We start from the raw sequence: 27,505 nt of genomic DNA, 5'->3' as shown, positions 1-27,505 counted from the left end.
ACCTGACCAACCCAACCCCCCACTTCAGCTAACAATACAACATTTTGAGGACATCACCCTTTTAAGCTTTCTGGCACAGTGTTTAGTGGGGGAGGTTGTATATGTGTGTAATGGGGTTATAGACATGAGAAGGAAAGTGCAGGTGTATCTAATCAGGATACAGCTGGAAACTGACCCTGCCATGTGAAATAAGCAGGCTGGGGAAAGAGGAAGCTCCTGAAAAAGGAAGCGTGAGGCCTAAGAAGACATCTCACATGCCAGAAACTGCAGACCAGGAGTGAAAGACACACATTGGCTACAGCTATTTTTAAAAATGCAACATAAATGACAAAATGGTACCCAGCACATGAAGAAAGATGACTTCCATCTGGTTTATATAGCTGGAACAAAGACACCAGAAAAAAAAGGGGTACAAAAATGGTGATGGGATAGGAGCTTTCAGAAGTTTAAACAGTCCAAGACAGAACAGAGGCAAGACAAACTAATGTCAATACCGTACCTTGCACACAGTACTCTGCATGTGACACAGGCAGAAGGGGACTCTGAGGAGCAGACTGGAAAACCCAGCTCCTAGAGCTTCCCTGCTCTGAGCCCTGCTCTTCCACAGCTGCCCCACGAGGGGGGCCTGAGTTTCTTAGTATACCATGGAATTCAATTACAAAATTTCCTTTTGCGCTTTTGCAATTTACCTTGTGGACATGGCCAGGCTGATAAGGGTTTTTTTTCCTTTTCCAAAGGAAGAGTGTCTGTCTTCAGACACAGCACCCACTATTAAAAAGCAAACATAACAGCATCGAGCAGGACCAACCCAAAAAAGCAAATAAATCACAAGCTTTAGCCAAGCTCAACACAGCATTCATGTAGGCAGCATCAAACATAAAATCCAGTCACTGTGCAGCCTTGCAGAGAAGGATGAAGCTCAGGGCTTGACTCCCCAAAACATGGAAGATATGGAAATAGCCTGGATGTGTTTATCAGGTCTTTATATTCAATAGCAAGCAAGACTGAAGCATGTGGGCTCCTGCTCATTCATGCCTGACAAAACAATTCTGCAACAGGTAACACTCCTGCCGTTCCAATAAGAAGCACTGACAATTTCACAGCAGCCCACAAAAGCGTATAGAATAATGCTCTGATAAAATAAGCCTCTGATAAAATATAACTGAAGGTTAATTTCTCAGCAATCCAAGTCTGCTGACTTCCTTCATCTACTCATAGCATAACCTTCTGCAGTCACAGTCAAATCTTAAAAGCAGTAAGGGTGCATGGCACACAAGGGTGTGTAGTGCCTGACTGAGCCCATCACCTCCCACTTCAATGCCCTAGTGAGCAGGTACAGAGCATGTGAAGCAAACAAAATGTTCATTACTCTTCCTAACTGTCATAGGTCTGAATACTGGGAGAAAAATAATGAAAGAAAGGAAAGCAGAGCAGGAATTCCTGCCACAAGAGCAGTGCCAGTACAGCAACACAGGTGGCATCAAGGCATGGGCACAGCCCTGTACATTTGAACACCTGTTACCTGACAGGGCAGAGGAGCCCCAGAACCACTGGCACACATCCAACACGAACAGGAACAAGCTGTGTCATGACAGAGGGAGGTACCAGCAAAGCAAACAACGATGGAAGACAGGAATCAGAAAACAGAGTTAACTACTTGATTACAAATCCTATGTTACGTAGTTCTTGTCATAATTAAATCACAACGTTTCCATGCTATGAGTTGTTTCTCTGTTCCTTGTAGTTTGTATAGCCCATATGTTCACAACAGATGGATCAATGCTGTAGCTCAGTGACATTTTTCTAATTATAGATGGATTTATGAAATTCTTAAATAATTTTGAAGGAAATACTCCCTGCTGAGGGAAGGTGAGTCAGTGTAGCATCACTGTCGGCAGCAAACACCCAAACCAAGGAAGTGAAATTGGTGTGGCTTTATTAAAAGGAAAAGGTCAAAAATTTATTTAAAAGATAATCACAAAACCTTAAGGAGACAAATAGGCAAAGTGTTGAGAAAGTGAGCACAAAACAACAAAAAAGTTAAGTGAAAGTTAGATGCAGAGACAATCCATTCAGGCTTGGTAGAACCTGGGGGTCTGGAGTACTCTCAACCCTGATGACTGAGCATTATCTACCAGACACTTCAAACAAATGATTTTTATTTCTTCAGCTTCAGCTTCATTATGTAATCTAGTCTCAGTAAGTTTAAATAAAATAGGAGAATTTAGGGTTAAAGTAACACTGTGTGAAACAACTTCAGATACCTCATAACTTAAAGACAGTGTTTAAAGTTCGAATTTACATCAAACTTTAAGTTTGCTCTGATGATTTCAGATTTTTCCTGGCTCGTTACTGATTCTCATTTGAAGTGTGTCATAAATAATTTTCCAATACAAATTGTTGAATGAAGAGTTAGTTTTTGCAACTTAACAACTCCTTAATTTGTATTCATAAATTCCAGCAGTGTGGCAGCCTGAATGTTAAACTGTCTTCTCCAATGAAAACAGCACTGACATCTGTTATAAGGGTGATTTACCAAATGACTGCTTTATGCTTTACTGATTTCACAAATGAAGAAGCTCTGCTAATAATCATATCAGTGATTTAAAATTTACATGGAGCTGATTTACAAATGCATTATATCTCTATACTGAAAATTCAGTAAAGGCTGTTATATATTATTTAAAGCTGTACAATCATCTGCATTTAACCTGCAAGCTGTCTCCCATTAATTTGTAACTTCGAGTGGCATCAACATACTTCAAACCTAGTATGTACAGACACATGCCATAGCCAAGACAGTACATCTCAGACTGAAATAACAGCAAGATTGTATATTAATACGGAAACACACACAGTGCTTTTCATGGCATATCAGACAACATTCTGTTGTTCTCTGTGAAAAAAACCAACATATTTTTTTCCAATTTTTACTTTGTGTTTCCTGTGCAAATTAAGTCAAGCATAGTTCATGTGATTTTTACAGCTCCCAACATTATGCAGATTGCATAGCAATATTGCAGCAGTCTTGACCTTTCTGGCTCTTGGAGGCATGAGGGGATAGAGATCCCCATTTATGGAAAGTGGCACTAAACTACTGAGTAACTCTTCCAGTCCTTGTGCCACACTGTGACATAGTGCTGTTACCTGCTCTCAGGAGAGAAAATGAGGTACACCACCCAGACCTGCCAAAGTTTTCTAGGAAAAGAAAGAGTCCAACTTTCCTGCCCATCTTTTTTTCCCTCTCCTACAGACTACCTGCTAAAAGACAAAAGGTAGTAACAGAAAATAGGCACGTGCAACATGATTTCAGTGCAAGGGACTGACACTCGCATCTCCCTCTCATTTTATGTCTCATTTTCCATAGCAGTATTTCCTTGGCCATGTCACTTTAGACCTACAGTATACATTGTTAATGTCTGTCACAAATTGTCTGTCACAAGATGGTGCAAATATTAAAAAGCAGCTAGAAATTCACTAAGCTCTACCAAGGGTCAACTGGTCACAGAGGTCTCTGATGGTTTAGTCCCCAAAGGTGGCCTTTCCTCCCTCATTTTGTTTTCTTCTTTCAGACTCCGGTCCCCTTCTCTCCTCTCTCCAACATGGAAGGGAGAAAGCCCGTGCAGCCCCTCTCCCTCAGGCCACCGAGGGCACAGCCAGCAGCACCGAGGATGGTTTCCCAGTGGGATGACTGCCTGACGAGGCCAGGACCCCGTCCCCAGCCACTCTTCCGTACCGCGTGCTGCTCCAGAGGAACGGCAGCTGCAGGGTGAAAGTGGCTGCTTCACCTAATCACAGGCCCTTATATGCCAAAAAGTGACTCCTAAACTTGTTTTCACACCTGCAAGATGCTGTAGCAGAATGCTATCAGATTAACAGTCTTCATTTTTCCTGTCACTCCTGCCAAGTGATCCCAGTGGTTTCCAAATTTTGCACACTCAATCAGTACAAAATGTTTGAGCATGGACTCCCAATACATGTATGCTTATTTATAAACTATGTATATCTACCACTCAACTAATACAATATGCTTATTTTAAAACATACACAGAAACACAAACTATAAAGGAAAATAAAGATAAAACAAACCAAAAAGTATTTCCTTCCTACACTCCAGTGGACTGTTCTACCCACATTCCACTTTGGAAACCTCCAATCCAGGCACACATTTCATCAGACAAGCTGCACAGTTGGGAGAAAAGGCCTCTCCCCATATTCCCACATTATTTACCTAATATGCTTAGGCCTGTTCAATCTCCGGGCTCATACATGAAGTAAAGGGACTACAGTTTTAAATCAACAAACCAGACCTTACTTTATAAACTTCTGTTGCTGGATTTGGGTACAAACTCAAAAAACTAACAATTTTCCCCAAAATTATCCTGAAACAAAGATCATGAGTTCACTCACAATGAAGAGAGAGGCAATATACAAATAAACCTGAAGCTATTATGAGGTCTCTTTCTCACAACTCTCAATGGCTTGACTAACTGCAAAATTAACCAGCCCAGGAGAGTGCATGCTTTTCACAACTACTTTATTACTATGTCTGTTGTTGTAACAGTCAGCAAGAAGCAAAAGCTTCAGATACAGCGCCAGGCAGACTCCTTCAATGTTCCTTGCAAGAGGAAACAAAGTATATCCAGACTCCATAGACCCCTTTGTTATTAAGGGCTGTTTTTCAGAGGACTCTCTGAACCAGTGTCCTGAACAAGCTAGAATTAGCTAATCAGAAAGCTAGTCTTCCAAAAAGCAAACAAAAAAAACCCCATCAAACTTCAAGAAAGCTTCAACTAAATTGATCTGGGAAAGGGGAGAAATGGTAAGACAAACGCTGCTTGCTTCTTGATATCATCAATAAGCTGATAGGCACAGCTCTGCAAGAACGTGCCACAGAACAGGGACTGTCATTTCAGTGAACGCTTTCCCCACACAGGCAGGGCAAACTGAAGGAGACAGCAGAGCAGCCAGGCTGATCTAAACCACGGACAGGCAACCCAGCACTGAGGGGTTGGACAGTAGCGCAGGCCACAGCCCGTGTTCCCAGAGCCGCTCACAGCCTAAAAGACCAACAGCACCATCCACTCACACTGGAATTCTTTGCTTTTATAAAATACAAAAGAAAATGAGAGAGGAATTAAAAGAGCCATCTAGGTAAATGGAAGGTTTTGTTGCAGGAACTAGCTAACAGTTGCTAAGAAGGACTGCTCTGGTTGCTGCTCGGCCCATCACTCCTTGTTTGACTGAGGTGCGCCATCCAAACAACCTAATATGTTTGAAAAGTAGCTCTCATTTCACTGATCAAATACATATAAAATCAGCCACCTGCCATGTGAGAAAATGACTAATGCTTGCATCTTTTAAGCTCTTTGCTTCACCACTGAAGAAGCTTTTGAACACAGCACCATTTGAATTTGCTGAAAGAAACCTGCTTTTCAAAACAAGATTTCAAAGGGCTTAAGAAAACATACAAGGAGATGATAAAGATCAAAGGTAAATCTGAGTAACTTACTGCTGCTGCTGTGGCCTCTTCTCCACCTACATAGATAGAAGAAGCAATCTCCATCACAGACAAGTTTGTGGGAGCATCTGTAGTGGATGATGATCTGGGCCGACCCGACTGAATATCCTGAGCAGACCTTCTGTTGATCTGCGGGCTTCCTTTCGGGGCATCTCCCTTGCCCCACCTGCTGTGCAGGCTGGTCCCTCTCTTCATTTTGGGTGGCACTCTGATCTGCTGAAGCACCCGGTTCAGAGCTGTGGGGTGGGTGGAGACACCATCAATTTCAGCACAGACGCTTTGGCTTTCCAAATCCAGGTCAGGCTCCAGCTCAGCCTGAGCTTGCTGGACATCATGTGGAGAAACAGACGACCTCCTGCGCTGATGCTGGAACAGGTGCTTCAAGCCTTGACCAATGACATTAATGTTCTCCAAAGCATTATGCGTTATTTTGGATAATTTTTGCTCTGATTCATGTTGTCTTTTGGTCTCTTGATCTTGGGATTTGCCTCCAGGATCAGGGTCATCAGACAACTGTTCAGTGCCAGACGGCTCCATTGATGACACCCAACAAGTTTATTTGACTATTCATACATAAATATGTCCCCTTTCTTTAAAAGGCTTGTGTTTATTTTGAAAATGCCAAGATTGCCAGCCAATTACGTGTGTAATTGCTTCAAGAGTGACTATACATGCAGCTGTGCCACGGTGATCTCATGCTTATCTAATGTTAAACAAAAGAGTAGTCATTATTATACATCCATGCAGCAAGTGTGGGTTAAAAATCCAATGCGCAAAACATGCCATTAACAAAATAAAACGTATCAGTCCTTGGAGCACTCCTCCACATGGCATTAGTTGCATCTAGGCTGTACTCAGAAGCCAAAGGTTGTGTGAGACAAGTCATTCATTGCCTGGGGGGAGAAGTCCAGCACAGAGGGTGTAGGAAAGCAAGAAAGGTAAAAAAGCTGTTCAAAAGGGGGAGAAGCAAGAAGAAACCAGTGGGGTTTTGTTTATTAAGAACAAGCCCATAATAACATCTAACATGAGGTTAAACTTCTGGAGAGCATGTTAGCCACTCAGGCAGAATTAATTTTGATCTTTGACAAAGATCTGATACTAAGACCCTAGCTTAACGGTATTTTAATACATGCAAAAAAACAGAACATTTCCAAATGAGTTATTCATTTCCACATAGTGAGAAATGGTTTATTATGGCCAGCATCCACTGACGGCACTGGAAACTAGATGTGAAAATTTATCTTCAAGCAAGAACAGACAAGTGAAATGCTTTCAATTGGCATACTCTTGTCCACAGCTCTCAGAGGAAACAAGAATGCCTTTTGAAAAGTAGATTAAGCAACCAAATCTGCAAGGGATCAGCACCAGGTATGTGCAGTTCAGCCTCTGGCACAGGAACTGCACAGCTGTTCTTAGAGAGCTCAACCCAAGTCATTCCCTAGGCTCAGACAGGACTGGATTATACAACAGTGCAGCTCAGCACTTGTATAGCAACAACTATGGGAGAAGGTCAGCAAAGACATGGGGAAGGAAGGGAGGAAGGATACAGTAAGTGAAAGGGTTTTACATCAGCACCATGAGATCACATGCTCAGAAGCTGACCACTGTTTTCTTCAAGAGAAAACTTTGATTAGGCTTCTATAAATACAGAAACCAGCTCACAGAGGTCTACCTCAATCTTGGCAAAAAACAGTTTGTGCTTTAGAAAATAATTATTTGAAACTCAGCATATTTGGGATTTGAGAGTGTTCATTTCTATGCTAGAACAGCTGCAGAAACATAATGCATTGAGTTTACAATTGGAGTGCTGTTGATTTTGTGCATCTGAAGCCTAACACAATGGGTTAAACAGATATTCCAAAATGCTTTCCAAATTGCCATCCAAAAATATCAGAAGAGCTGCCTCTCTCTTTTTTAAAAGTGTCACTGCTATTAGTTGGAGGCAAGAAGAATCTCAATACTTACAGAAAGCAGAACACTGGAATAATGCAGGATTTTATCTCAGTGCTTTGAAGATGCTATAAGCATTGAGTGTAAATATACTGGCCAGTTTAATCAGTAACACATTAAATGTAAAGGAATAAACTACATCCAAGAAAAATATATTTACCCACATTCATGCAGCAATTGTGTGGCAGTAGAAAAAAAGATGTGCCAACAACATACCTACATACTTAACACTTTCTTAAATGAATTAAAGTGTCCTTCTGTCTAATAGTACGCTTTGACATTTGAGCTTCCTCTTTCTTAATCTTCCCCCCCCCCCCCCCCCCAGGTAACAGGTTTTGCAGAAAGTTAGACTACAGGTCTCCACTCAATTTATGTTTTGGGACAAAAAAAATCGCAAAACTAGATGCTCCTTTTTAACCAACAGACCAAATGGTTCAGTGAACAAAACTCACCATATAAAAAAGCAAGAGTCCCAAAACTATTTGGCGTATAAAACACAAAGCTGACAGATGACCCATAACTGCCTTTTTCATTTTAGCTAATTCACTCAGCATTTATTTTCAGTCAGGACTCATTGAAGAACCACAGTTCTTATCTAAGATGATTGGTAAACTCTCCAGCCAGGATCTCTTTGATCTCCTGCATGCTCTCTTATCCACATTATCACTGGCAATGCTGCTGGTCTTAAAGAAGACCACCTGAATCTAACTGGAATTCCATGCATTATTTGCTAGAAAAAAATCACCCTGCTTAAATTAACCCTATGACAGTTTACAAAACAACCTGAAACAAACCAGCCCACAGTGAGCTCACAAACAAGGCACAGCCACCCTGTGTATTCTGGGACATATTTCTGAAATTATATGGCCTCTCAGAGGCTCCTAATGGGAGCTTTGTAGTCATCTCCTCCTTCTGTTTCCATAGGATGAGTCTGTTGTGAGCCTGAAATGAGCTTTGCAAATGACACATCTGGTATGAAAAACCTTACAACTATTTATTTGTTCTAGTACCTACTTCTGGGAAAAAAGAATACTCTTAAGTGTGAAGAATTGCGACTCTTCAAAATTAATTAGCATACTTATTTGCATTAGGATTCAACTTTTGTGTTCACTTTTGTTTTCTCTACTTACAACCACCTTTATATTCTGTTAGTGGGAGGAAACAATACTTTATAGCATAAAGTTCAAAAACATACATTTCTTATTTGTACAAGAATATACTACATCAGGAACAAAATTCACAATTCCATATACAGCCAAATGAGCAGATGTTATAACATTATTACATCCCAGAACATTCTGATACAGTCCTTCATTTGTGCAATTATTTCCCAGGAGCCCTGGGAAACAAAACAGTTCAAAAGGAAAAACTGGCAAAACCAACATTAGGTAACAGGGAAAGGATAAACTTGTACTTGCCTCCATCATTTGCCCTTTAGCATGGTTGACCCACAGCAGTCCCTCCACTGAACAAAACTGCAAAAGAAATTGAGTATGAGATACATTACTGAAAATGGGAGGAAAGATATACATAAACAACAAAGAGCATGATTCCAACTTTTAAATTTTTTTTTAGTAATTTTTTTTCCATTGAAATGCAAGCGCCCCTGGAAGCTGTCTTATTTTAAACTCTTTCAAATAACTGAGGGATACAAATATGTCTGAAGTTAAAACTGAATCTTATAGAGTTAATCAAGAAGTTCTTGTGAAGGAGCATTTTCTGTTGGGGTTTATGGCCATCACCACAGGCTGAAAGCAGAAGACGCCAGGGCTCCAACCTGCACCATACAGATTTTACTTTCTTCTCCTATTTAGTCATTCTCAATGCTCCCAGCACAGGTCAAACAGCTGGCTCTGGTTTACCTGGTGCTCACCTCACAGGAGGTGAAAGGTGTGAGCACTTGGACACACTTGCACCTGCCACAGCTCATCGCACAGGCAACTGCTGTCCCCCGGCAGCTCCTTACTGTACATTTCTGAAAACGACCCAAAGGCCAGGTGCTTGCTAGGAGATGACAAGAGGACAGCTGAGACCAGACACGGTGACCACACTTCTCTAGCCAGCCTCAAGGACTATTCTGAAACACAGCCAGATCACCCAGATTTTCCAAAGATGATCAGTAACTCAACCAGTTCTCGAAAACAGGGAGCACACTACTCTTCAGATGAACACTACAAGAACTCTGCACAACAGGGGTATTTTGATGTTTTATTCCACATCAGATTCCCACCTCCAAGACAGAAAGAGAAGAAGAAAGGGTTACTCTGATCCACTGAAGAGGGATGCTAGAATATGAAGAAAGTGATGACAGCAAATATTATGAACTTGGAAAAAATGAATGAACACATTTTTGAAAAAGATCTTCATATAAAAGAAATTCTATACTAGCATGAGTGGACAACTACTATAATGTGTGAAGTACTGGTCACATGAGGTCTCACTAATAGAACTTCAGTCACTCTGTTTGTCTACTTTTTTTTTAAAGTTTTAGTGTTATTTTATTTATAGTAACTGTAAGAGCTTTTGTCAGCAAGGTCTTCAGAGATACAGCACTACAGGACCTGCAGATCAGCAGCCGCTTTTGGCTCAAATTGTTTCACAGCTGCCACAGTTCAGAGTCTGTGTCCCAGAGTGCCCACAGGTGGGCACTGAGAGGCATTAGCACCAAAACTACCTGTACTGTCCCTCATGTGAATCACAACCCTTATTGGCACACCACCAAAACTCCCATTTTCTGTCAGAAGCTCCATTTTCTTCTGAACTTTGAGAAACTATTGCACGGGGCTAATCAAAATTCCTTCACTTCCAGGTACTAACAAAGCATAGACATCATCTTGGCTTTAATGTTTTTTGACAATTCTTCCTACTCTTTCACTTTTCTTTATCAAATACTTTGTAACATGAACATTTAAAAAAATTTGACAAGCATCAGTCTGAAAATACTTCCGCCCCTCAGATTTTTAGACTTCATTCAAGCGAAAGTTTACTTTAAATTAAACAGTTGAATTAATTCCCTTCAAAATCACAGTTCTTTGTAAACAAAGTGAACTCTGAAGCTACCATTGAAAACCAGTTCAGAGATGACTTATCTGCAGCTGAAGTACTTGTTACAGAAACAAACAGTACAGGACTGCAGAAATGGGGAAGAAAAATTATTTTCAAAGAAAGGAAACAGGAAAAAATCCATGTTCTCATAGAGTATTTCAAATACCTTTTACTTACGCCATATATGAACACCATGAACCCTTAATAATAATGCTGAAGTACAATTACCTATATAATCCTCACATGCCTTTTATTTCATAAACAGGTCAATTTAACAACTCACTATAGACTTGTTATCACAGTTAGCAGGAATGTTAGGAAGGAGATGCTTCCCACTCATCCTGTTTGGTAAAAAAAAAGAATTGTTCAGTTGTTTCAGAACAGAAGCGATTTTTACTAAGAAAAAGACCATCTTAGTTTGAGAAATCCTGGATTATTTTCAGAAACTCATCCCAAAATGGAGTCTATATCCAGGCAAACAGTTTAGCAAGAAAGACTAAAGAAGCAACAGTCACACACTGGAAAGCCACCTATTACAGGAATTGGGAACCCTAGCAAGTGATTTATATCCAAAGGAAGATTAAGATATTTTAAAAGCATCATTGCTCAGCAGAGCAAATAAGGAGAGAAAGCTCTGGGTGTGTTAACAGCTAATCCTATCAGAAAAAAGAACTCATGAGAAATCAGAATGAGTGTGAAATTCAAGAGGGTTGTCATCTGGAAAACATTTAAAGAGGAAGACACCAGTAACAGAGTAAGTAATTTGACTCAAGTAAACGGGATAGTAACATGACTACCCAATATCTAGAGTATATATTTAGCTATTACAATAGAACAATTTTGAAAAAGTCTGAGTGGAGAATTTGGGCAAGAATGGAAGAAGAAGACATACAAGAAATAATTAAATACAAATACCTTAGGTAAATGGCAGAATACAGGCAGAAAGAAAACAGAAAACAATATTTTTAATGGAAAATATACCTACTGTTTTACATACATAATTCTTCATCATCATCCTCCTCCAAAATTCATCCAAGAAAATATTTTTTTGAATTCTACTGAAGCCCAAAAGAAAAACCAGAAACATGATATACAAAGACCCTCCCCAGGCCAAGACCAGAAAGGGAGTATGGCTGAGAGCACTGTTAAAAGCAAAGGCTGTCAGCGTGTTTTATGAATTACATGATTTTTAAGATATTCAGGGAGAAAAATGGCATTATGTCTGATCCCATGCAAAACATGAAAGGTTTCTCCTAAAATCCTCACAAGTCTAAAATAGCTCTACACAGTCCAAGCACTTGTTTATTAGAGGTGAGTATGTTACAAGGAAAAAGGAGTGAGTGCAGATCGCCTATTGTCCTCCTTCTCTCTGAAGCAGGGGTAGGGAGGGAGAGAGAGTCACTTTTTCCCATGCCTTCCCATACACATTAACAAATGGCAACTTCAAAGGTTTCATCAGCAGAAGATTTTATGTTTTGGCACACCAAAAAGAGTTCACCATTTCTATTACTGTATCCATTAATGGTTCACATGTGCAAGGGCAGCATGCTCAGACATACCAGAAGGTGATCTTTCAACATCAGCCTCTTCTCAGATCCACATCCTGTTGAAACAGTTCCTTCCTATAACTTTATATTTAATACTGCTGACCAGCAGAACTAATGTACACAGTTTATGTTCCTGAAAGCTCAAATATTAATTCTGTAGATAAAACTTCACTTATTGTCACTCACAGAGCATATACCAAACACTATCTTAGTGAGTGATAGATCCCTTTCTCCTTTCAATTTCTTTTTAAGAAACATCTTCCTGAGTACACCTACATCAGAATCAAGTACCTTCAATACCACCTGTGGGCAACCTCTACATTACTGATGCCCTCCCTATAGGAAGTATTGCTTGCTCATTGCTCTCAATGTAGAATAGACTGCAGGCTCTTCTGCAAAGTTAGAAGTTCACATCTAAGGACCATTGAAAACATCAAAGATGAGGCAATTTTCTATGTTTGTTTGAGTAATAATAACTCACAATGGCCTAAAGTTGAGTGACTGGTTCTCAGAAATGGTTCTGCTGCTTTGCAGTACAACCAATTGCCACTGACATCTATTCCACCCCTCTCTGAACATTTGGTAACTCAGTGGTTACACTGTTTGAGTCAAAGCTATGAAGCAAAGATCAAGACTTCTCCAAAAGTATTAACCACGCAGAGGTACTAATACATAATCATTCTGTGTTTGTGATATGTTAAAATCTCATGTGAAAACCAAAGCAAAATGTTTCAGCTGTATTTCTATAGCTGGTGATCTGCCTATTTATCAGAAGCCTTTCCCAACTGCACTGCTGCATCTAGAGCTGGTGTGCCGTGGAATGTGACTGTGGGGCAATGCTGCTGGTTCCACAGCTTAGCAGAACTTCATCCTTGATGAATTCCTTAGCTACATAAAGTATTTCTAGGTTTATATTACCATAACATGTGAGCAGTCCATGAATTCACCCTTCGAATGCTCCCAGATTATGTTGAATTACTAATATTTCCCTAGTTTTCAGGTGAACCTCCCCCCACACAGAAAGATCAAGAAGCTGCCTAAAGGTTATGTGACACTTTTACAGTCGAGAACCAAACTTAAAATTTGCTCGTATAAGGTTAATGTTATACTTCCGTGATTTCTCCTGTTGCTACCTTCAGATTCTTTTATGAACAGTGTACAGCAGTATAGCTGGAACCTACACAAACCATTTAAAAACATTATTTTCTGGAAAATGCTACATATAGGCTATTTTCCATGACATTATATAAAAACAGTGCTTCAAGAAAGCCAAATGAATGTTCAAGAAAGATTTAACTAGAGTCTTCTGATTAGCTGAAATTGACAATTACATATGTCATATGCTTTTTCTTTACATTTTTTGGTGAACATACTTAAAATTTGGGAGACAACGCTAAAAGTGTGGTCTGCAGGGATTTTAGAAGAAAAACAAACTGAATGAAGAATTATTATAAAGACAACCTGCTTTACTAGGCTCAAGAGGAAACCTGCAATTCAAAACTGTGTGGTCTGCCACAGGAGGGCTGACAGTTGACACTTCCACTTAATTTAGTGACCTGTTTCAGAAAACTGACATCCTCACCCATTCTTCCTCAAAAACAAATTGGCTTAGTTTCAAACAGCAGCATTTCCTCTAAAACACCTCTGCTTTTTGCAGAAGGGAAAAATGTTGCACCCATATTTACATGTTCCACAAACAGTCAAGTGCATGCTCTGAACTCGGGGCTTCACTGAAGAACACTGAAGGGACATCTCCAGCCACAGTCCAAGCAGGGATCTGAAGCTATCCTTTCACAACACAAGAACTACAACAGAAGTAGCAATGTAAGGAACTTCCAACCTCTTGTCCCCTGGGGCTCATATTTAGAACCACAGCATGGCATCCAATTTTAGCTTTTGTAGGCACAGATATTTCCAGGGCTGTGATATGAACATGAACCAATACAAAAAAAAAAAACTCTTATTTGAAGGAAGAAGACAGGACTGAGGGACAAATCTGACCATAGACCCGGTTATAACAACTTTGGAATAAGGTTAAAGAGAGGAAGTAGACAGACAGGGTACACAATTACTCCCAAATGGTGTTATCAAAAACCTCCTATCTGATGCTATGGCCACAACAGCTGCAGAAACAGGAACTCAGTGAGCTTCAGCAAGAACTCATCAGAATACAAGTGATTTCACTTCCACAGTTCAATACTGCAACTCCCTCCCCTAAAGGAAAAGACTGAAGAAGTGCTAAGTAAATATTCAAAACAATGTGTCTTCCACAAAGAAAAGAATGGATTTAATTCCTTGAAGCATCTCAAATATTTTAGTGGTCAGTTGCACTCCTACTATCAACTTCTCCTATTAACATTTGCATTATCTGGATCTGCTTCTTCAATCTCTGGAAAAATGCAACAGTACTAGGCCATGGCAAGAATTTAAGCAGGATCTTTTCAGGAGAGGAAGGGGTGGAGGGGAGAGATCAAAGCTGCTCTTATCTCTTCATTGCCTGTCCGCCAAGAGACACTGCCATTTTCTGTGTGTCAAAGGTGACTCAAATGTCAGGAACAAGAGAACCATAAAGTGGAAAGACAGGTATTTTCACACCACTTCCAAGGGAAGACAAAAGCCTATACTACACCTAATTCTGGCATTAAAGAGGGACTTCTAAGTATGCTAGTAATACAAAGAAAAGAAGAGATTTTAACTCCTCTTAGAGATTTTAACTCTCTCATTTTAACTCCTAGCAGAATTACCTGTGATAATGCCAGCAGAGAAGCTGGCAAGATTTAGCATCTCTAGTTCTAAAAGAAAGGTTTATTCCAGGCTTGCAGTTGTAAGGAGGTTAAAACAAGTTAAATTAGCAGGCTTGTAAAGAAAGATATCATCTACCACCAACCCACACCCCACACTATGTGTGATTTTAACATGTGCTTTTAGACCTGAATTTTGGAAAGTATCATATTTACAATGACTCGTGAAAGAAGAAAGTAGAACTAACCTCACACAGAGTGGTAAAATACTCCCCCTGATGACTCAAAACCAGCTCTTTCAACCAGTATTACTTAAAACGTGACACAAATCTGGCAAGACAGAAATTCTGACCAGAAGTCAATAGCCATCACTAATGCTCTGACTGTTGATGCTGTTCAACCACTGACAGCTTCATCTTGCTCTTCAGAAGAAAACTCTCCCTCCTGATCCTTCTTCAAGACTGCTAGTCTAGGGAGCTTTTACTTAAATGCAACTCTTAAAAAAATTGTATTAGTATAATAGTAGTGGTCTTAATCTGGGGCCAGTTTGTTTACGTGGCCTTTTCTAATCAAGCATTAGTACATTCCTCCCTGCAGGACTACAAACAAGATGTTCAGGTTGCCCATCAAATACTGCTTCCAAGTCCTTCAGTCAGCACTTGCAGGAGGCTGGGAGGACCTATCAGTAAAAGATTACCCCCACCCACACCTTCTTACCTGATCTCAGTGTTAAAATCCTGCTATCAGCTGTCAACAGAAACGAGACATCCATAAGGTGTTTTTGACTTGACTCATTACAGCCACTTCTCCCAGTCCCACGTAGGCTCAAGCAGAGCTTGAGACAAGGAACAATATAACTTCATTCCTATGTACCCTAATGGGTCGGAACAGCACCAGCCTGGCCCGTGTATCTCACAGACATGGTGTGAGCAGGGCCATGGGCACTTGCCCTGCAGCACAGACATGCTGCCAGGCCTCTTTTCAGGTGTCAAGGATCCAGCCCAGCACAGCCACAACTCCTTATCCCATCAGAGCAGCATCCATCAACTGCTACCACACAGACTTGTGAATTCTCCGCTTTGCTCACTTTTTGGACTTCTGCAATAAAAATACTGATGTGTATCTATGATTCTTTTCTTCTATTAGCTCTTATAATGCATTTTAGAGACACAGACACAAACTGCACAAACACAGCACAGCAAAGCAGCCACTCACAAATATGCTGCTCTTCAATATCCACCTCCACATCCAGCAGCACAGAGGCAGTAATTTGGTACAAAGCAATTGGGCTTGACTACTTTGTTGCTAATGGGAAACAAGTAGTCATGCATTTAAAACCTCAGCCAAAATCAGAATGTTTCCTCCCACATTCATGGTAGAGTCCACATAAAAAAAAATCCACAAATCTTTACCCAAAGCAGCACAAGAAGAGAGCAGTCTTATTTGAAATAAGGCTGAATTTCAGCTACCACTGAGAAGGTGCAGGCTTATAATCAGAGTCAAAACCAAGACCAAGTTAATGGCTCCTTACAGAGCCGTTGTGCAACTTGGGTTTCTGCCAGAACACCCCATTTGCTAGCTGCAGAGCAGCTTTGCAGTTGGTCAGGCCCCCAGTACAGGTACATGGGTGGTTATAGAACACCAGCTACATGGGGTGGGTCCTCCCAGGTGCAGAGCTTCCTCTTTCCCTTTATTGAACCTCATGAGGTTCCTGTCTGCCTATTCCTCAACAGGTGCCTCTGAATGGCAGTACTATCATCAGGTCTATCAACTTCCCATCTTGCATCACCTACAAAATTCTTCACCTGGCCCTATTAATATATTAATAAAAAGACTGTACAGTGCTGGATCCTGTACTTCTCCCACGGACTGGAATTACACCAGAAGCATTTAAAGGACATCAGTAAACCAGAACCAAAACTTTCAGCACAACAAACCAGCTGAGAACTAACTCCCACAGCAAAAGTATGACCAATACAGGAATTGCTCTGCAGAGCAGCAAGCAGCCACTGATACAGCCCCCCGCTCTGTTCCTCTTACCACAGGATGCTCTGCAGCCCAGGAAGTCAAACTTCTCAAAGTATCCAATGCTCACCAGCCAAGTTCTTCTGCTATGCAAAGGTTCACATATACAGAATATCTTCCTCCACAAAGCATTCAGTACCAACCAAAGCTAGAGGCTACCCCAGCTGAAAGCCAGCACAGGGAAGGACCACAGCGCCACGCACCTTGGGCACCAATAGAGCTTTTGCCTTACTAGTCAGTCAGCCATCACTGGCTTGAATGGGCTAAGTTCAGTCTGACCCAAAGTCACTCTGTGTTCATTTCTCCCATTTTAACTGCTAGTCAACCTCAGGATCACAGCAAGGACACTCACTGCTTTTCATAGACAAGTGACACTACCCCTTATGACTGTGACCCACTAAAGCATGAGATGCTTGTTCAGCAGGCAGCAATTTACAAACATGGAGTGCTATGGGTGCAGCCCTTCCAGGGATCCCAGAAAAAGCAACAGTCCTTTTGCTCAAAACTAGTATAACTGGAACCATGAAAAACACATTTATTTGCCCTTAGGTAATCACCATGGCAACTGGCTTTCAGGAAAATAATAGTCAACAGCTTCCATAACGAAGGCCACTATGGGATTTGTTAAGGACATCATCAAGTCACACAAATCCAAAATATATTGAAATCCGCCAAATTTATGCCTGAAGAAACTGTAAGTAGGTATCTGCAAACTTCCCGTCATAATCCATCCCACCAGCTGAATCAACGGCAGTACCATTCATCTCAACACTGCAGTGTCCTTTAATGTTCTTTGAACTTTTTAGACACCCTGTAGAACAGTTTTAATGCAACGTTCTCTAATATACACAATTTCACCTTTCAGACCACTTCTTTACATCAAAAGAAAACTTTATCTTATATTCAATCTCCTTGTCACCCAACATTTTAGTAATTCACTTATATTAGTTATATGAGTTTGAATAATTAAACTTCACTTATGTTTTTCATGAAACTTAATGTTTTACAAAGGTAGTACAACATTATCTTACAGTAGGGAAATAAAGACTAATATTCTGTTTAGGAATATACACACTCACAGAGACATGCAATCTATTTATTCTTACAGGTATTCAGAGATACTGCAGGAATTGTTCTATTTTCACAGAATGGCAGCTTTTTTGGGAAATGTGCACCATTAATTGATAGGATTACAGAGATCATAACTTACTTATATACAATCAAAAAAAATGCACCAAGTTGGGTTACAGAATCCACATCTCTGGTACACTGCATAAGGCACCACAATGGGCAGCTCAGCAAACCACTCCTGGTGTGTTCCTACAGCTTCCATGAAAGCAGCTTACGGGAAACAATGCTCCTCCTTTCTGCCCAGTGCTAGTTTTGCACACTGCCACAGCCAAATAACACTGCCCAGGCAGACTGAGAAGCACATTTAAAGTGTGCTCCACCAACTTCTGCCCACACATAACACAGAATCTCACCAAGAGGCCAATCCCTGGCCCCAGCTCTGCTTGCAGGTGAATGATGGAGGCGTTCCTTCAGCGCATGTAAGGGATCCCCTTCCCAACTACTGCACTTTGCTGCCCAACACAGTTCACACCTGCACTGCAACTCAGCCCATTCTGCCCTCCTGTAACAGAAACACCATCAGGCTGTTTTAAGTCAGACAGGGAAGTAGGTCAGTTTTGTGTCCCTCCAGTATCATCTCAGCCTGAACCACTGGAGCTTATCAACAAAAGAGTCTGTGTTGCCTGCTAAATACATCACGGCAGTGTGGCATGATGAATGATTCAGTCAGGTAGCTACTTTCAGCACAATTAATTTTCCTTTTTGAACTAAACCCACTAATGTCTCTTCTGGAAGCCACAGAGGTGTGTGTTTGGCTGCCTTCCACTGTAACCCACCATGAACTGACAAGACCGCCACTGCTCTAGAACGCTGGCATCTACATCACAGAAGGGATAACATATCCAAGTAGTTTACAGAAGTAAAAGATGTTAACAGTGCACACCAGCCTCCTCTAAGCCCATACAGAGGCAGCTAGCCAGCTTCCTCATTCCAGGTTTAAAATACGTATAGACAGCTAAAAGCCTCCAGGAAAATAAAACTGTGCATGCTCGTTACTTTCTATGCTGCAGAAACAGCCAAGGCTGTCCATCTCTTGTTACCTGGGTGGGACAAACCTGCACAGCAACAAGGCAAATCCCACCCAGCTCTGCTACTCTTGTACATCACAGGCATATTGTCTAACAAGACTGCTCCTTACTGGGAGCAGACAGCACTGTGCCCGCACCTGTGCAAAAGAAAGCGAGCAAAATATCCTTTTTTCCTAACCTTTATTCCAGAGGCTTCCAAATTCAAGGCAAGTACTCTGTAACTTCCTGTGAGTGCTTTATCTAAGCAAACAGAGCAACCACCATGGCCTCCCAGGTGCATTTCAATGACTACTGCATGTCTGTCACATACTTCGAAGAAGAAAATTTCTGCAGACCATGGTGGTATTTAGGAAATGAATGGGTGAGCAGTGGATACAGCTTTTCTCAAGACAATCTTTTGAGTACTCCCACAGCAGGTTCAACCAAGGTCACCCTCCATACAATACCAGCTGGATATTCTGGTGCTCCTACAGCCTCACTGTGTACATGTATATTCTGCTGCTAAAACCATGCAAAACGGTGCACAACAGCCTAAATATAGAATAAGTACACCTAGAGCTCTCTTTGCCCTAATCAGATGGCCTTCCCCTTCCATGTGTTCTAAGTCATAGGAGACATACATACCTCAAAAGTACTCAGGGTAGCTTGTCTCTTTGCATAGGTATGCTCATAGTTGTAATCCAAATGTCATCAACAGACATCTAACTTTAAAGAAGTTTAGAAGTATAAATTCCAGAGGAAAGAGGAAAGTCAGGGGAGGGAAGAAGGTATGATTTATCAGCTTCTACATTTGCAGACATCTGCAGTCAGTACTGTAGGTAATTTTCAGAGTAAATCTTGGCAACAAAGCTTCTTTGTAGAGGAGAAAGACCTGCCAAAATTAACAAGCGTAATAAGAAACACCATTAATACCTGATAAACAATAAAACAGCACACATATTCAGAGTCCCCTTCAGAGAAAAGAATAAACTCATTTGAAATACTGGGGTTTTGCTAGCTTTGATGTATTTAAAATCAGAAGCAGCCTCTGAAGTTACCTCATACTCTGACTACTTTAACCTAATAAATTATCTCAAGGAGGGAAATCCTCTAAGCATTCAAATAAAGTTTGATCATATCAGAGCATGCAACACTATACCACATCACAGACTGCCCTGATTCAGACAAACCTTCCCAGCTGACCAAATGCCTTGATGTTCACTGGGAATTTTGCCACAGGAGTGCTTGTGTGACCAGTGTCAGGCTAAAGAATTAAGCCACTGTCCAAAACCAGGACCAACACAGAGCATGATGGAAGCCCCAACACAGCATGCACATAAAGTACATACATGGGGGGTATCTGCATGGCATAAATGTTCATGAGCGTTGGCAAACTTCTGAACTTCTCAGGTTTGGATTTAAGTTAATAAAATGTAAACATTTTTGGGATAGAGACCTCCTGTTCTGTGTTTGCATTTCACGTGGTGTGTCAGAGCTAGCTTCCAAATCAAAGTTCTCAATCTTATTTTGATAGAAGTTGTTTGTATTTTTGGGACACGAGTAGGATTCTTCTCTATAAATAAAAAGGGTCAACTAGATATGCATTACCATAAAATGTTTCTGAAAGTATGAAGACATTGCATATTGCAAAAATATATTTAACTCCACATAATTGCTTGTTTCCTTCTTTCCTTTTTCCTTAACAGCTTGGCTGGAAGAACAATTTTGAGAATTTGGAGCTTAAATCAAGTCCAAAGAATCAGCTCATTGTGCTGTAACAATATCCAGGGTCTCAACTGCTTTGGGGAGTTAAGTATTTAATCATAGCAGAATACTGAGTTTCTAGAAGTGCAGACAAGGCACATCTAGATTGCCACCGTCACGTTCCGTTTCATTCAGCCATCTTCACTCTTTCCAGAGATGCTAGTTTATCCTCTAGGAAACATTGTACTGAGTTCACAGATCTGCTAACCTTGGAAGGGACCTCTGGATGTCACCTGGGCCACCCAGGGTTCATTGCCTACACACCATTTTTACAAGTCTTGCTATTGAGAGCCCACCCTGGCCCCAGAGAGCTCAAGTCCCCATGAGCTCCAGCCCTCACGGAGAGCGCACGACCTCTGTGCCAAGCAGCATTCAGCGTGTCACAGCAACCAGCCTTCCTCAGGCCTTAGCAAAAACCACTCCCTCTATTTCAGGGGTGAGGAGACTCCAGGTCTATCAAGAAGCAGCTAACCGGCCAGCTCACCTGAGAAACGCCTTACACTCGGTGAAATCTGGTGCCAGAGCTACAGAACCACCTGAGGAGAGCACACCACACCAGTAAACGTGCTGGGGAAGCCAGTGGAGAGGGAAGACTCCTCCTCCAGAGCTCTAAGCAAAAATTCCTAGAAACCAAGCCCAAGATATTATCACACCAAGTCTTTTTGAATGGCTCAAAACAATTCTCAGAAGACCTGAGAAAACACTAACACGAGGTTTGCCTGACTCCAGAGCAGCCACAGTTGCCGGCTCACAGTCAGGCACAGGCCATTCACCCAAGCAGTGGGGGAGCTGACTCACTAGATACAACCAATTTCCTGCAGAATGCACCTCTCTAAACACATGGAAACAAAATCTGTAGACTTCCAATGCTTTCTATTTTGTATCTGAATTAGACATACATTTTAATTACAGGAACTTCAGCTGTGATTAAATAAGATGCAAGACAGCCCAAACTATGATACGGAACTACTTAGAAAACCAAACTCAGCAACTTTTATGGGGAAAATGGAGGAGGGAAACCCCAAACTTTATAGAAACCTGAAGTTCCAATTTTTTTCTAAAGCAAATTCCACACAAAGTAGATCTTCCTCTGTCTTCAGTTTGCTTCCATATTTTGGATGGTTTCCAGACCAGCTGGGTGGGTTCATCAGGCAGCAGAACAGTGCATACAAAGCTCCAACAAACTTGTTCATTTGGTGCCAGAACCCTGTGTAGCTGCAGAGCTGCTGAGCAGCGCAAGCCCTGCAAGCTGGGCAGCCCCACCGTCCCCAGACAAGAGAAGGAAGAGTCCCCCCCCAGAACCAAGACAGAAACAGCCCTTCCAGTGAGTACACCTACTCACCAGGCCTTCCTTGCCTCTACACACTTCCAGATGGACCAAGAGTTTACCCTAAGAGAAGGATCATGACCAGAAATGGAGTCACCTGCCACATGTTAATCTTGAGTAAGACAGAGTCAGTGGTGAGCATCAGGGACAGCATCGCTTACTTCCTGACCTGAGGAGAACCCAGTGGCACTGGCTCAGGTCAAGGCATCACTACTTCAGTGACCACACCGGTAACCTGGACTGTTATTAAGGGCTTCTAACCTGCACAAACACCTCATTTTAAGGTTTGTGGAGGATGGACACTGTTTACTGATGCAGTGGGAGTTACATTACCCTCTTCTGTCTCCTCCTCCCCTAACCTTCCACTCAGATCTTTGTACCTTCAGTTCAGACCTTTACACTTCCTACCCACCAAAAAGCCTCATTAAATTTCCCTACTGATAGAGTTTTTTTAGTGAAAGCAATGCCTCCACCCACCGTGGGAGTTTTGCTGGCCACCGCATTTGTCACTAATGTGCACCAGGTACTTCTGTGTCTCCAGTGACAGCAGCTGCACACAAGTCATACAGTGTCTTGAGCTGCAAGTCTCATGAATTTTGGCACTCATAAAGCTTCGAAGCTGCTGCTTTACCCCTTAAGCTCTTTACTTTAAAGGCCTGTCACTGACAATCTGCTTTTAAGCCGGAAAATTCAGAGCTTGCCACGAAATAATTCGTGTCTTAACCATCTCATCAAAGACAGCCAAGGCGAGCAGGAATCGGCGAAGCGAACACACGCCTTAGCCCGCCCCAAACCAGCGCGAGGGCCGAGGCGGTGCCTCGCGAACCCCCGGCACCGGCCACACGCGCGTGGGGCCGCCCCCGGGAGGGCCCGGGGGGGCCGCGGGGACCGGGGCGATCGCGGGGGCCACGGCAGGGGCCGCAGGCGCCGCTCGCCACCGCCGGGCCACGCATCGCCCCGCGAAGCCCGGGCCCTGCGTCCCGGACGATGGCCCGGAACGGGGCGAGCGGGCCGGCGGGGCCGCGACTCGGCCAGAGAGTCCTAAACCGGCCGCAGGAGCGGGGCGGCGAGGGGCGGCGAGAGACAGCGCGGCCGAGCGGCGGCTCTGGGGGTGGGTGAGGCGCTCGCGATGGGCGCACCCGGGGCCGGTCGGGCGGGGTCCCCACGCCTCGTCCCTCGGTTCCGGGTGTTCTCCCGCCCCGCTCCCGCCCCGCTCCGCTCCCGCGGTCCGTCGCTCACTCACCGGCCGAGCGGCGGCCGCTCCATCGCCGCGCGCCGCCACCGCCCGGCCCGGCCGCCTGACGTCGCGCGAGAGGTGGGGCCGGGCGCGCGCGGCGGCGTCACCTGCGGGGGCAGGCCCTGAGGAAGGGCACGCCCTTCCCAGGGCGCCTGCGCGCTGAGGCCCCGCCCCCCAGCACGCTGCCGCGGTCACGTGTGGGCTGGGCGGGGTCACGCCCGTTCCCGCTCCCCCTCCCGCTCCCGCTCGTCTCGGCCCGGCCCGGCCCGGCCCGGCCCCGGTCCCGTTCCGTTCCGTTCCGTTCTCACTCCGCGCAATCTCCTTTTTCTACCCAGCACTGTCAGCGCCTTGCGGCACCTGGGCTCACCAGATCCCACTTCAGCGGCCCGGGCACCCCACAACTGCCCGTGGGCACCCACACCTCGCACTGCGTAACCCCCGGGGGTGCCCAGCGGCCAGCCCTGAGGGCAGACGTGTCACACGCGTGTGGCTGCGCTCGCGTGGGCTGAGCACAGGGCCGCGGGGCGCGGGGCCGCGCCGGGCGGAGACGCCACCCTGCGGTGGCAGGGCCGTCCGGCAGGGGGCAGCAGCGCCCCAGCCAGGTGAGCGGGGCTGGGACCGAGCAGGGACCGAGCTGGGACCGGGCTGGAACTGAGCTGGGACCGGGCTGGAACCGACCTGGGACCGGGCTGGGACCGACCTGGGACCGGGCTGGAACTGAGCTGGGACCGGGCTGGAACCGACCTGGGACCGAGCTGGAACTGAGCCGGGACCGGGCTGGAACCGACCTGGGACCGAGCTGGAACTGAGCCGGGACCGGGCTGGAACCGACCTGGGACCGGGCAGGGACCGACCTGGGACCGGGCTGGAACTGAGCTGGGACCGGGCTGGAACCGACCTGGGACCGAGCTGGAACTGAGCCGGGACCGGGCTGGAACCGACCTGGGACCGAGCTGGAACTGAGCCGGGACCGGGCTGGAACCGACCTGGGACCGGGCAGGGACCGAGCTGGGACCGGGCAGGGACTGAGCTGGGACCGGGCAGGGACCGAGCTGGGACCGGGCTGGAACCGACCTGGGACCGGGCTGGAACCGAGCTGGGACCGGGCAGGGACCGAGCTGGGACCGGGCTGGAACCGACCTGGGACCGGGCTGGAACCGAGCTGGGACCGGGCAGGGACCGAGCTGGGACCGGGCTGGAACCGACCTGGGACCGAGCTGGGACCGGGCAGGGACCGAGCTGGGACCGGGCTGGAACCGACCTGGGACCGGGCTGGAACCGAGCTGGGACCGGGCAGGGACCGAGCTGGGACCGGGCTGGAACCGACCTGGGACCGGGCTGGAACCGACCTGGGACCGAGCTGGAACTGAGCTGGGACCGGGCTGGAACCGACCTGGGACCGAGCTGGAACTGAGCCGGGACCGGGCTGGAACCGACCTGGGACCGGGCAGGGACCGAGCTGGGACCGGGCTGGAACCGACCTGGGACCGGGCTGGGACCGGGCTGGAACCGACCTGGGACCGAGCTGGAACTGAGCCGGGACCGGGCTGGAACCGAGCTGGGACCGGGCAGGGACCGACCTGGGACCGGGCTGGAACCGAGCTGGGACCGGGCAGGGACCGAGCTGGGACCGGGCTGGAACCGACCTGGGACCGGGCTGGGACCGACCTGGGACCGGGCTGGAACCGACCTGGGACCGGGCTGGGACCGACCTGGGACCGAGCTGGAACTGAGCTGGGACTAGGCTGGAACCGACCTGGGACCGAGCTGGAACTGAGCCGGGACCGGGCTGGAACCGACCTGGGACCGGGCAGGGACCGACCTGGGACCGGGCTGGAACCGACCTGGGACCGGGCTGGGACCGGGCTGGAACCGAGCTGGGACCGGGCAGGGACCGAGCTGGGACCGGGCTGGAACCGACCTGGGACCGGGCTGGAACCGACCTGGGACCGAGCTGGGACCGGGCTGGAACCGACCTGGGACCGGGCAGGGACCGGGCTGGAACCGACCTGGGACCGAGCTGGAACCGATCTGGGACCGAGCTGGAACTGAGCTGGGACTAGGCTGGAACTGAGCTGGGACCGACCTGGGACCAAGCTGGAACCGATCTGGGACCGAGCTGGAACCGATCTGGGACCGGGCTGGAACTGAGCTGGGACTGGGCTGGAACTGAGCTGGGACCGGGCAGGGACCGACCTGGGACCGGGCAGGGACCGAGCTGGAACTGAGCTGGGACCGGGCAGGGACCGAGCTGGAACTGAGCTGGGACCGGGCAGGGACCGGGCTGGAACTGAGCTGGAACCAGGCTGGGACCGACCTGGGACTGGGCTGGAACTGAGCCGGGACCGGGCTGGGACCGGGCTGGAACTGAGCCGGGACCGGGCTGGAACTGAGCCGGGACCGGGCAGGGACTGACCTGGGATCGGGCTGGAACTGAGCTGGGACCGACCTGGGACCGGGCTGGAACTGAGCCGGGACCGGGCTGGAACTGAGCTGGGACCGAGCTGGGACCGGGCGTGGCACCGGCGGTAGGTGTTACGGACACACTCAGGCAGACCGCACATACCGATAGCTCCAGGGACAAGGCACTCTCACATTAGGGCTGAAATACCTGTTTCATATCCATTGTCTGGGCTAGACTTTCATACTGGCCCTTTACTGTTTACTACTGACCCATAACCTGCACTTCAACTCAACACAAGTATTATATTCTGTAGAAAACCTCGAAACTCAAACTTTGTTGATCTCCTGTCTGAGAATCAAGAGAGAAATGGTTTAACCCTTCCATTGTATAAAAAGGGAAGAATGCCTGAACTGAGGAATTTCGGAACTACTGAAACCTTTGGTAGCAGGTCACTGTTGGACAAATGGGGTAGGCACACAGCACTACTTAATCATAGCAAAGGCTTCAGGATCCCATGTGGGCTGGACAAACAAGTGAAATAAATCGTAGCATGTGTCTCAGACTGGGTAGCCAAGTGGTGTCCCTCTCCCACGGAAAGGAGTGGGCAGGCACTCCTGCTGCTGTTCCTTGGAGTTCATACTGCCCCTCTAATGCAGTACTCTGCTACATTGTCACCACTGACAATTAACCAAATGTTAGCACACGGCTCATTAGTCTGAACCCTGTAAAAGTACCCAACAGCACTGCATTACTCAGAGAGACTGTGTTCATCCTTGGAGGGACTACAGGAGTTTCACTGCCTGTTGGCACCTCGTGTCAGCAGCTGCTCTTGCCATCTACGTGTCCTTCATGTCCGTATAGAGGAGCTGAGCTTGTAACACTGAATTACAAAGTTGGGAGGGGTGTGGTAAAAGTGGGGTTTTATTCAAACCAATGTAGTGCTAAGATGGATTTGGGAAACACAGAATCAGGTCAGTTTGAAATCAATAATCAAACCTGACTATTATAAATTCACAAATACATTTCTGCATTTTTTCCTTACAAAGTTATTTGCAAACTGCAGTTGAAATACCTAAGAACTTTCCACTAAAATGCTGGGATACAAGCGAAATGTGGAAACTACAGGCCTTTGAGTTATTCAGGCCAAATGAGCTGGTTCAGGGAACAGACTGAGCATATTCTCTCCATTTTCAACAGACTGCTGGGGTAGGCTCAGCTTTGGCGGTACTGTGTGACCTGAATTTCACAGTCTGCCTAGAGGCACAAATCAGGCTGGGAAAAAAAGAAATGCAAGAATGCAGGAGGTCCTTGTTTTCCACTTCTTCCCTGCCTTCCATTTTAACTGTGTATATGAGAGAGAATGAGAGAGTAAGACTGGCTGAAGAACTGCATTATGCACTGTGTGCCCCGAAGTACAGAATATCGGGCAACCAAGGGATAGCCCGAGGTGAGCAACTGATGCTGGACTTTATGATGAATTCAGGTGATTGACTTGAGATCTGGATGACATCATCTGAATTTGGGATATTTAAATCCAGGATTAAAATTAAATTCTACAAATTTTAAAAGATGTCAATCCCACTTTGAACCTTGGTCAGTTTACAGCATATAGTTATGCACCATATTTTAAAGCCCTTAACTGTCTTCTATTAAGACTGCTGCAAAAAGGCTGTGCAATATTATGTAGTTTAATCCCAGTGCATTAACTTAAAATTACCTTTGACATACTTCAATTAACTAACCAGTGTGGAATTAAGCTTGGAGTAAAATCACATCATAAGAACAAAGTGTGGGAACCTGTTAGGC

General features: G+C 45.1%; 1 protein-coding gene across 6 annotated transcripts in view; it reads right to left on the bottom strand.

The window, feature by feature from the left end:
- The window catches only part of TMCC1 (transmembrane and coiled-coil domain family 1), a 73,235-nt gene extending 49,868 nt beyond the window's left edge, over nt 1-23,367 (bottom strand). Inside the window, exons 1-4 of one of the 6 annotated variants that reach the window (XM_053954187.1) lie at nt 23,302-23,318; nt 19,613-19,859; nt 8,890-8,946; nt 5,513-5,757 (exon numbers count right to left, since the gene is read on the bottom strand). In XM_053954187.1, the coding sequence (XP_053810162.1) occupies nt 5,513-5,716 (204 nt within the window). In that variant the 5' untranslated portion in view covers nt 5,717-5,757; nt 8,890-8,946; nt 19,613-19,859; nt 23,302-23,318. Of the gene's footprint in view, nt 1-5,512; nt 6,221-8,889; nt 8,947-19,612; nt 19,860-22,535; nt 22,609-23,197; nt 23,278-23,301 lie in introns of those variants that run through there. The other 5 variants (XM_053954186.1, XM_053954189.1, XM_053954190.1 and 2 more) reach the window with 5 other exon arrangements.
- Nucleotides 23,368-27,505: the final 4,138 nt, after the last annotated feature.

This window comes from Vidua chalybeata, chromosome 12, assembly GCF_026979565.1.
Source record: "Vidua chalybeata isolate OUT-0048 chromosome 12, bVidCha1 merged haplotype, whole genome shotgun sequence".
NCBI classification, from domain to species: domain Eukaryota; kingdom Metazoa; phylum Chordata; class Aves; order Passeriformes; family Viduidae; genus Vidua; species Vidua chalybeata.
The sequence above is the reverse complement of the archived record's forward strand: the minus strand, read 5'-3'. Positions and strand labels throughout refer to the sequence as shown.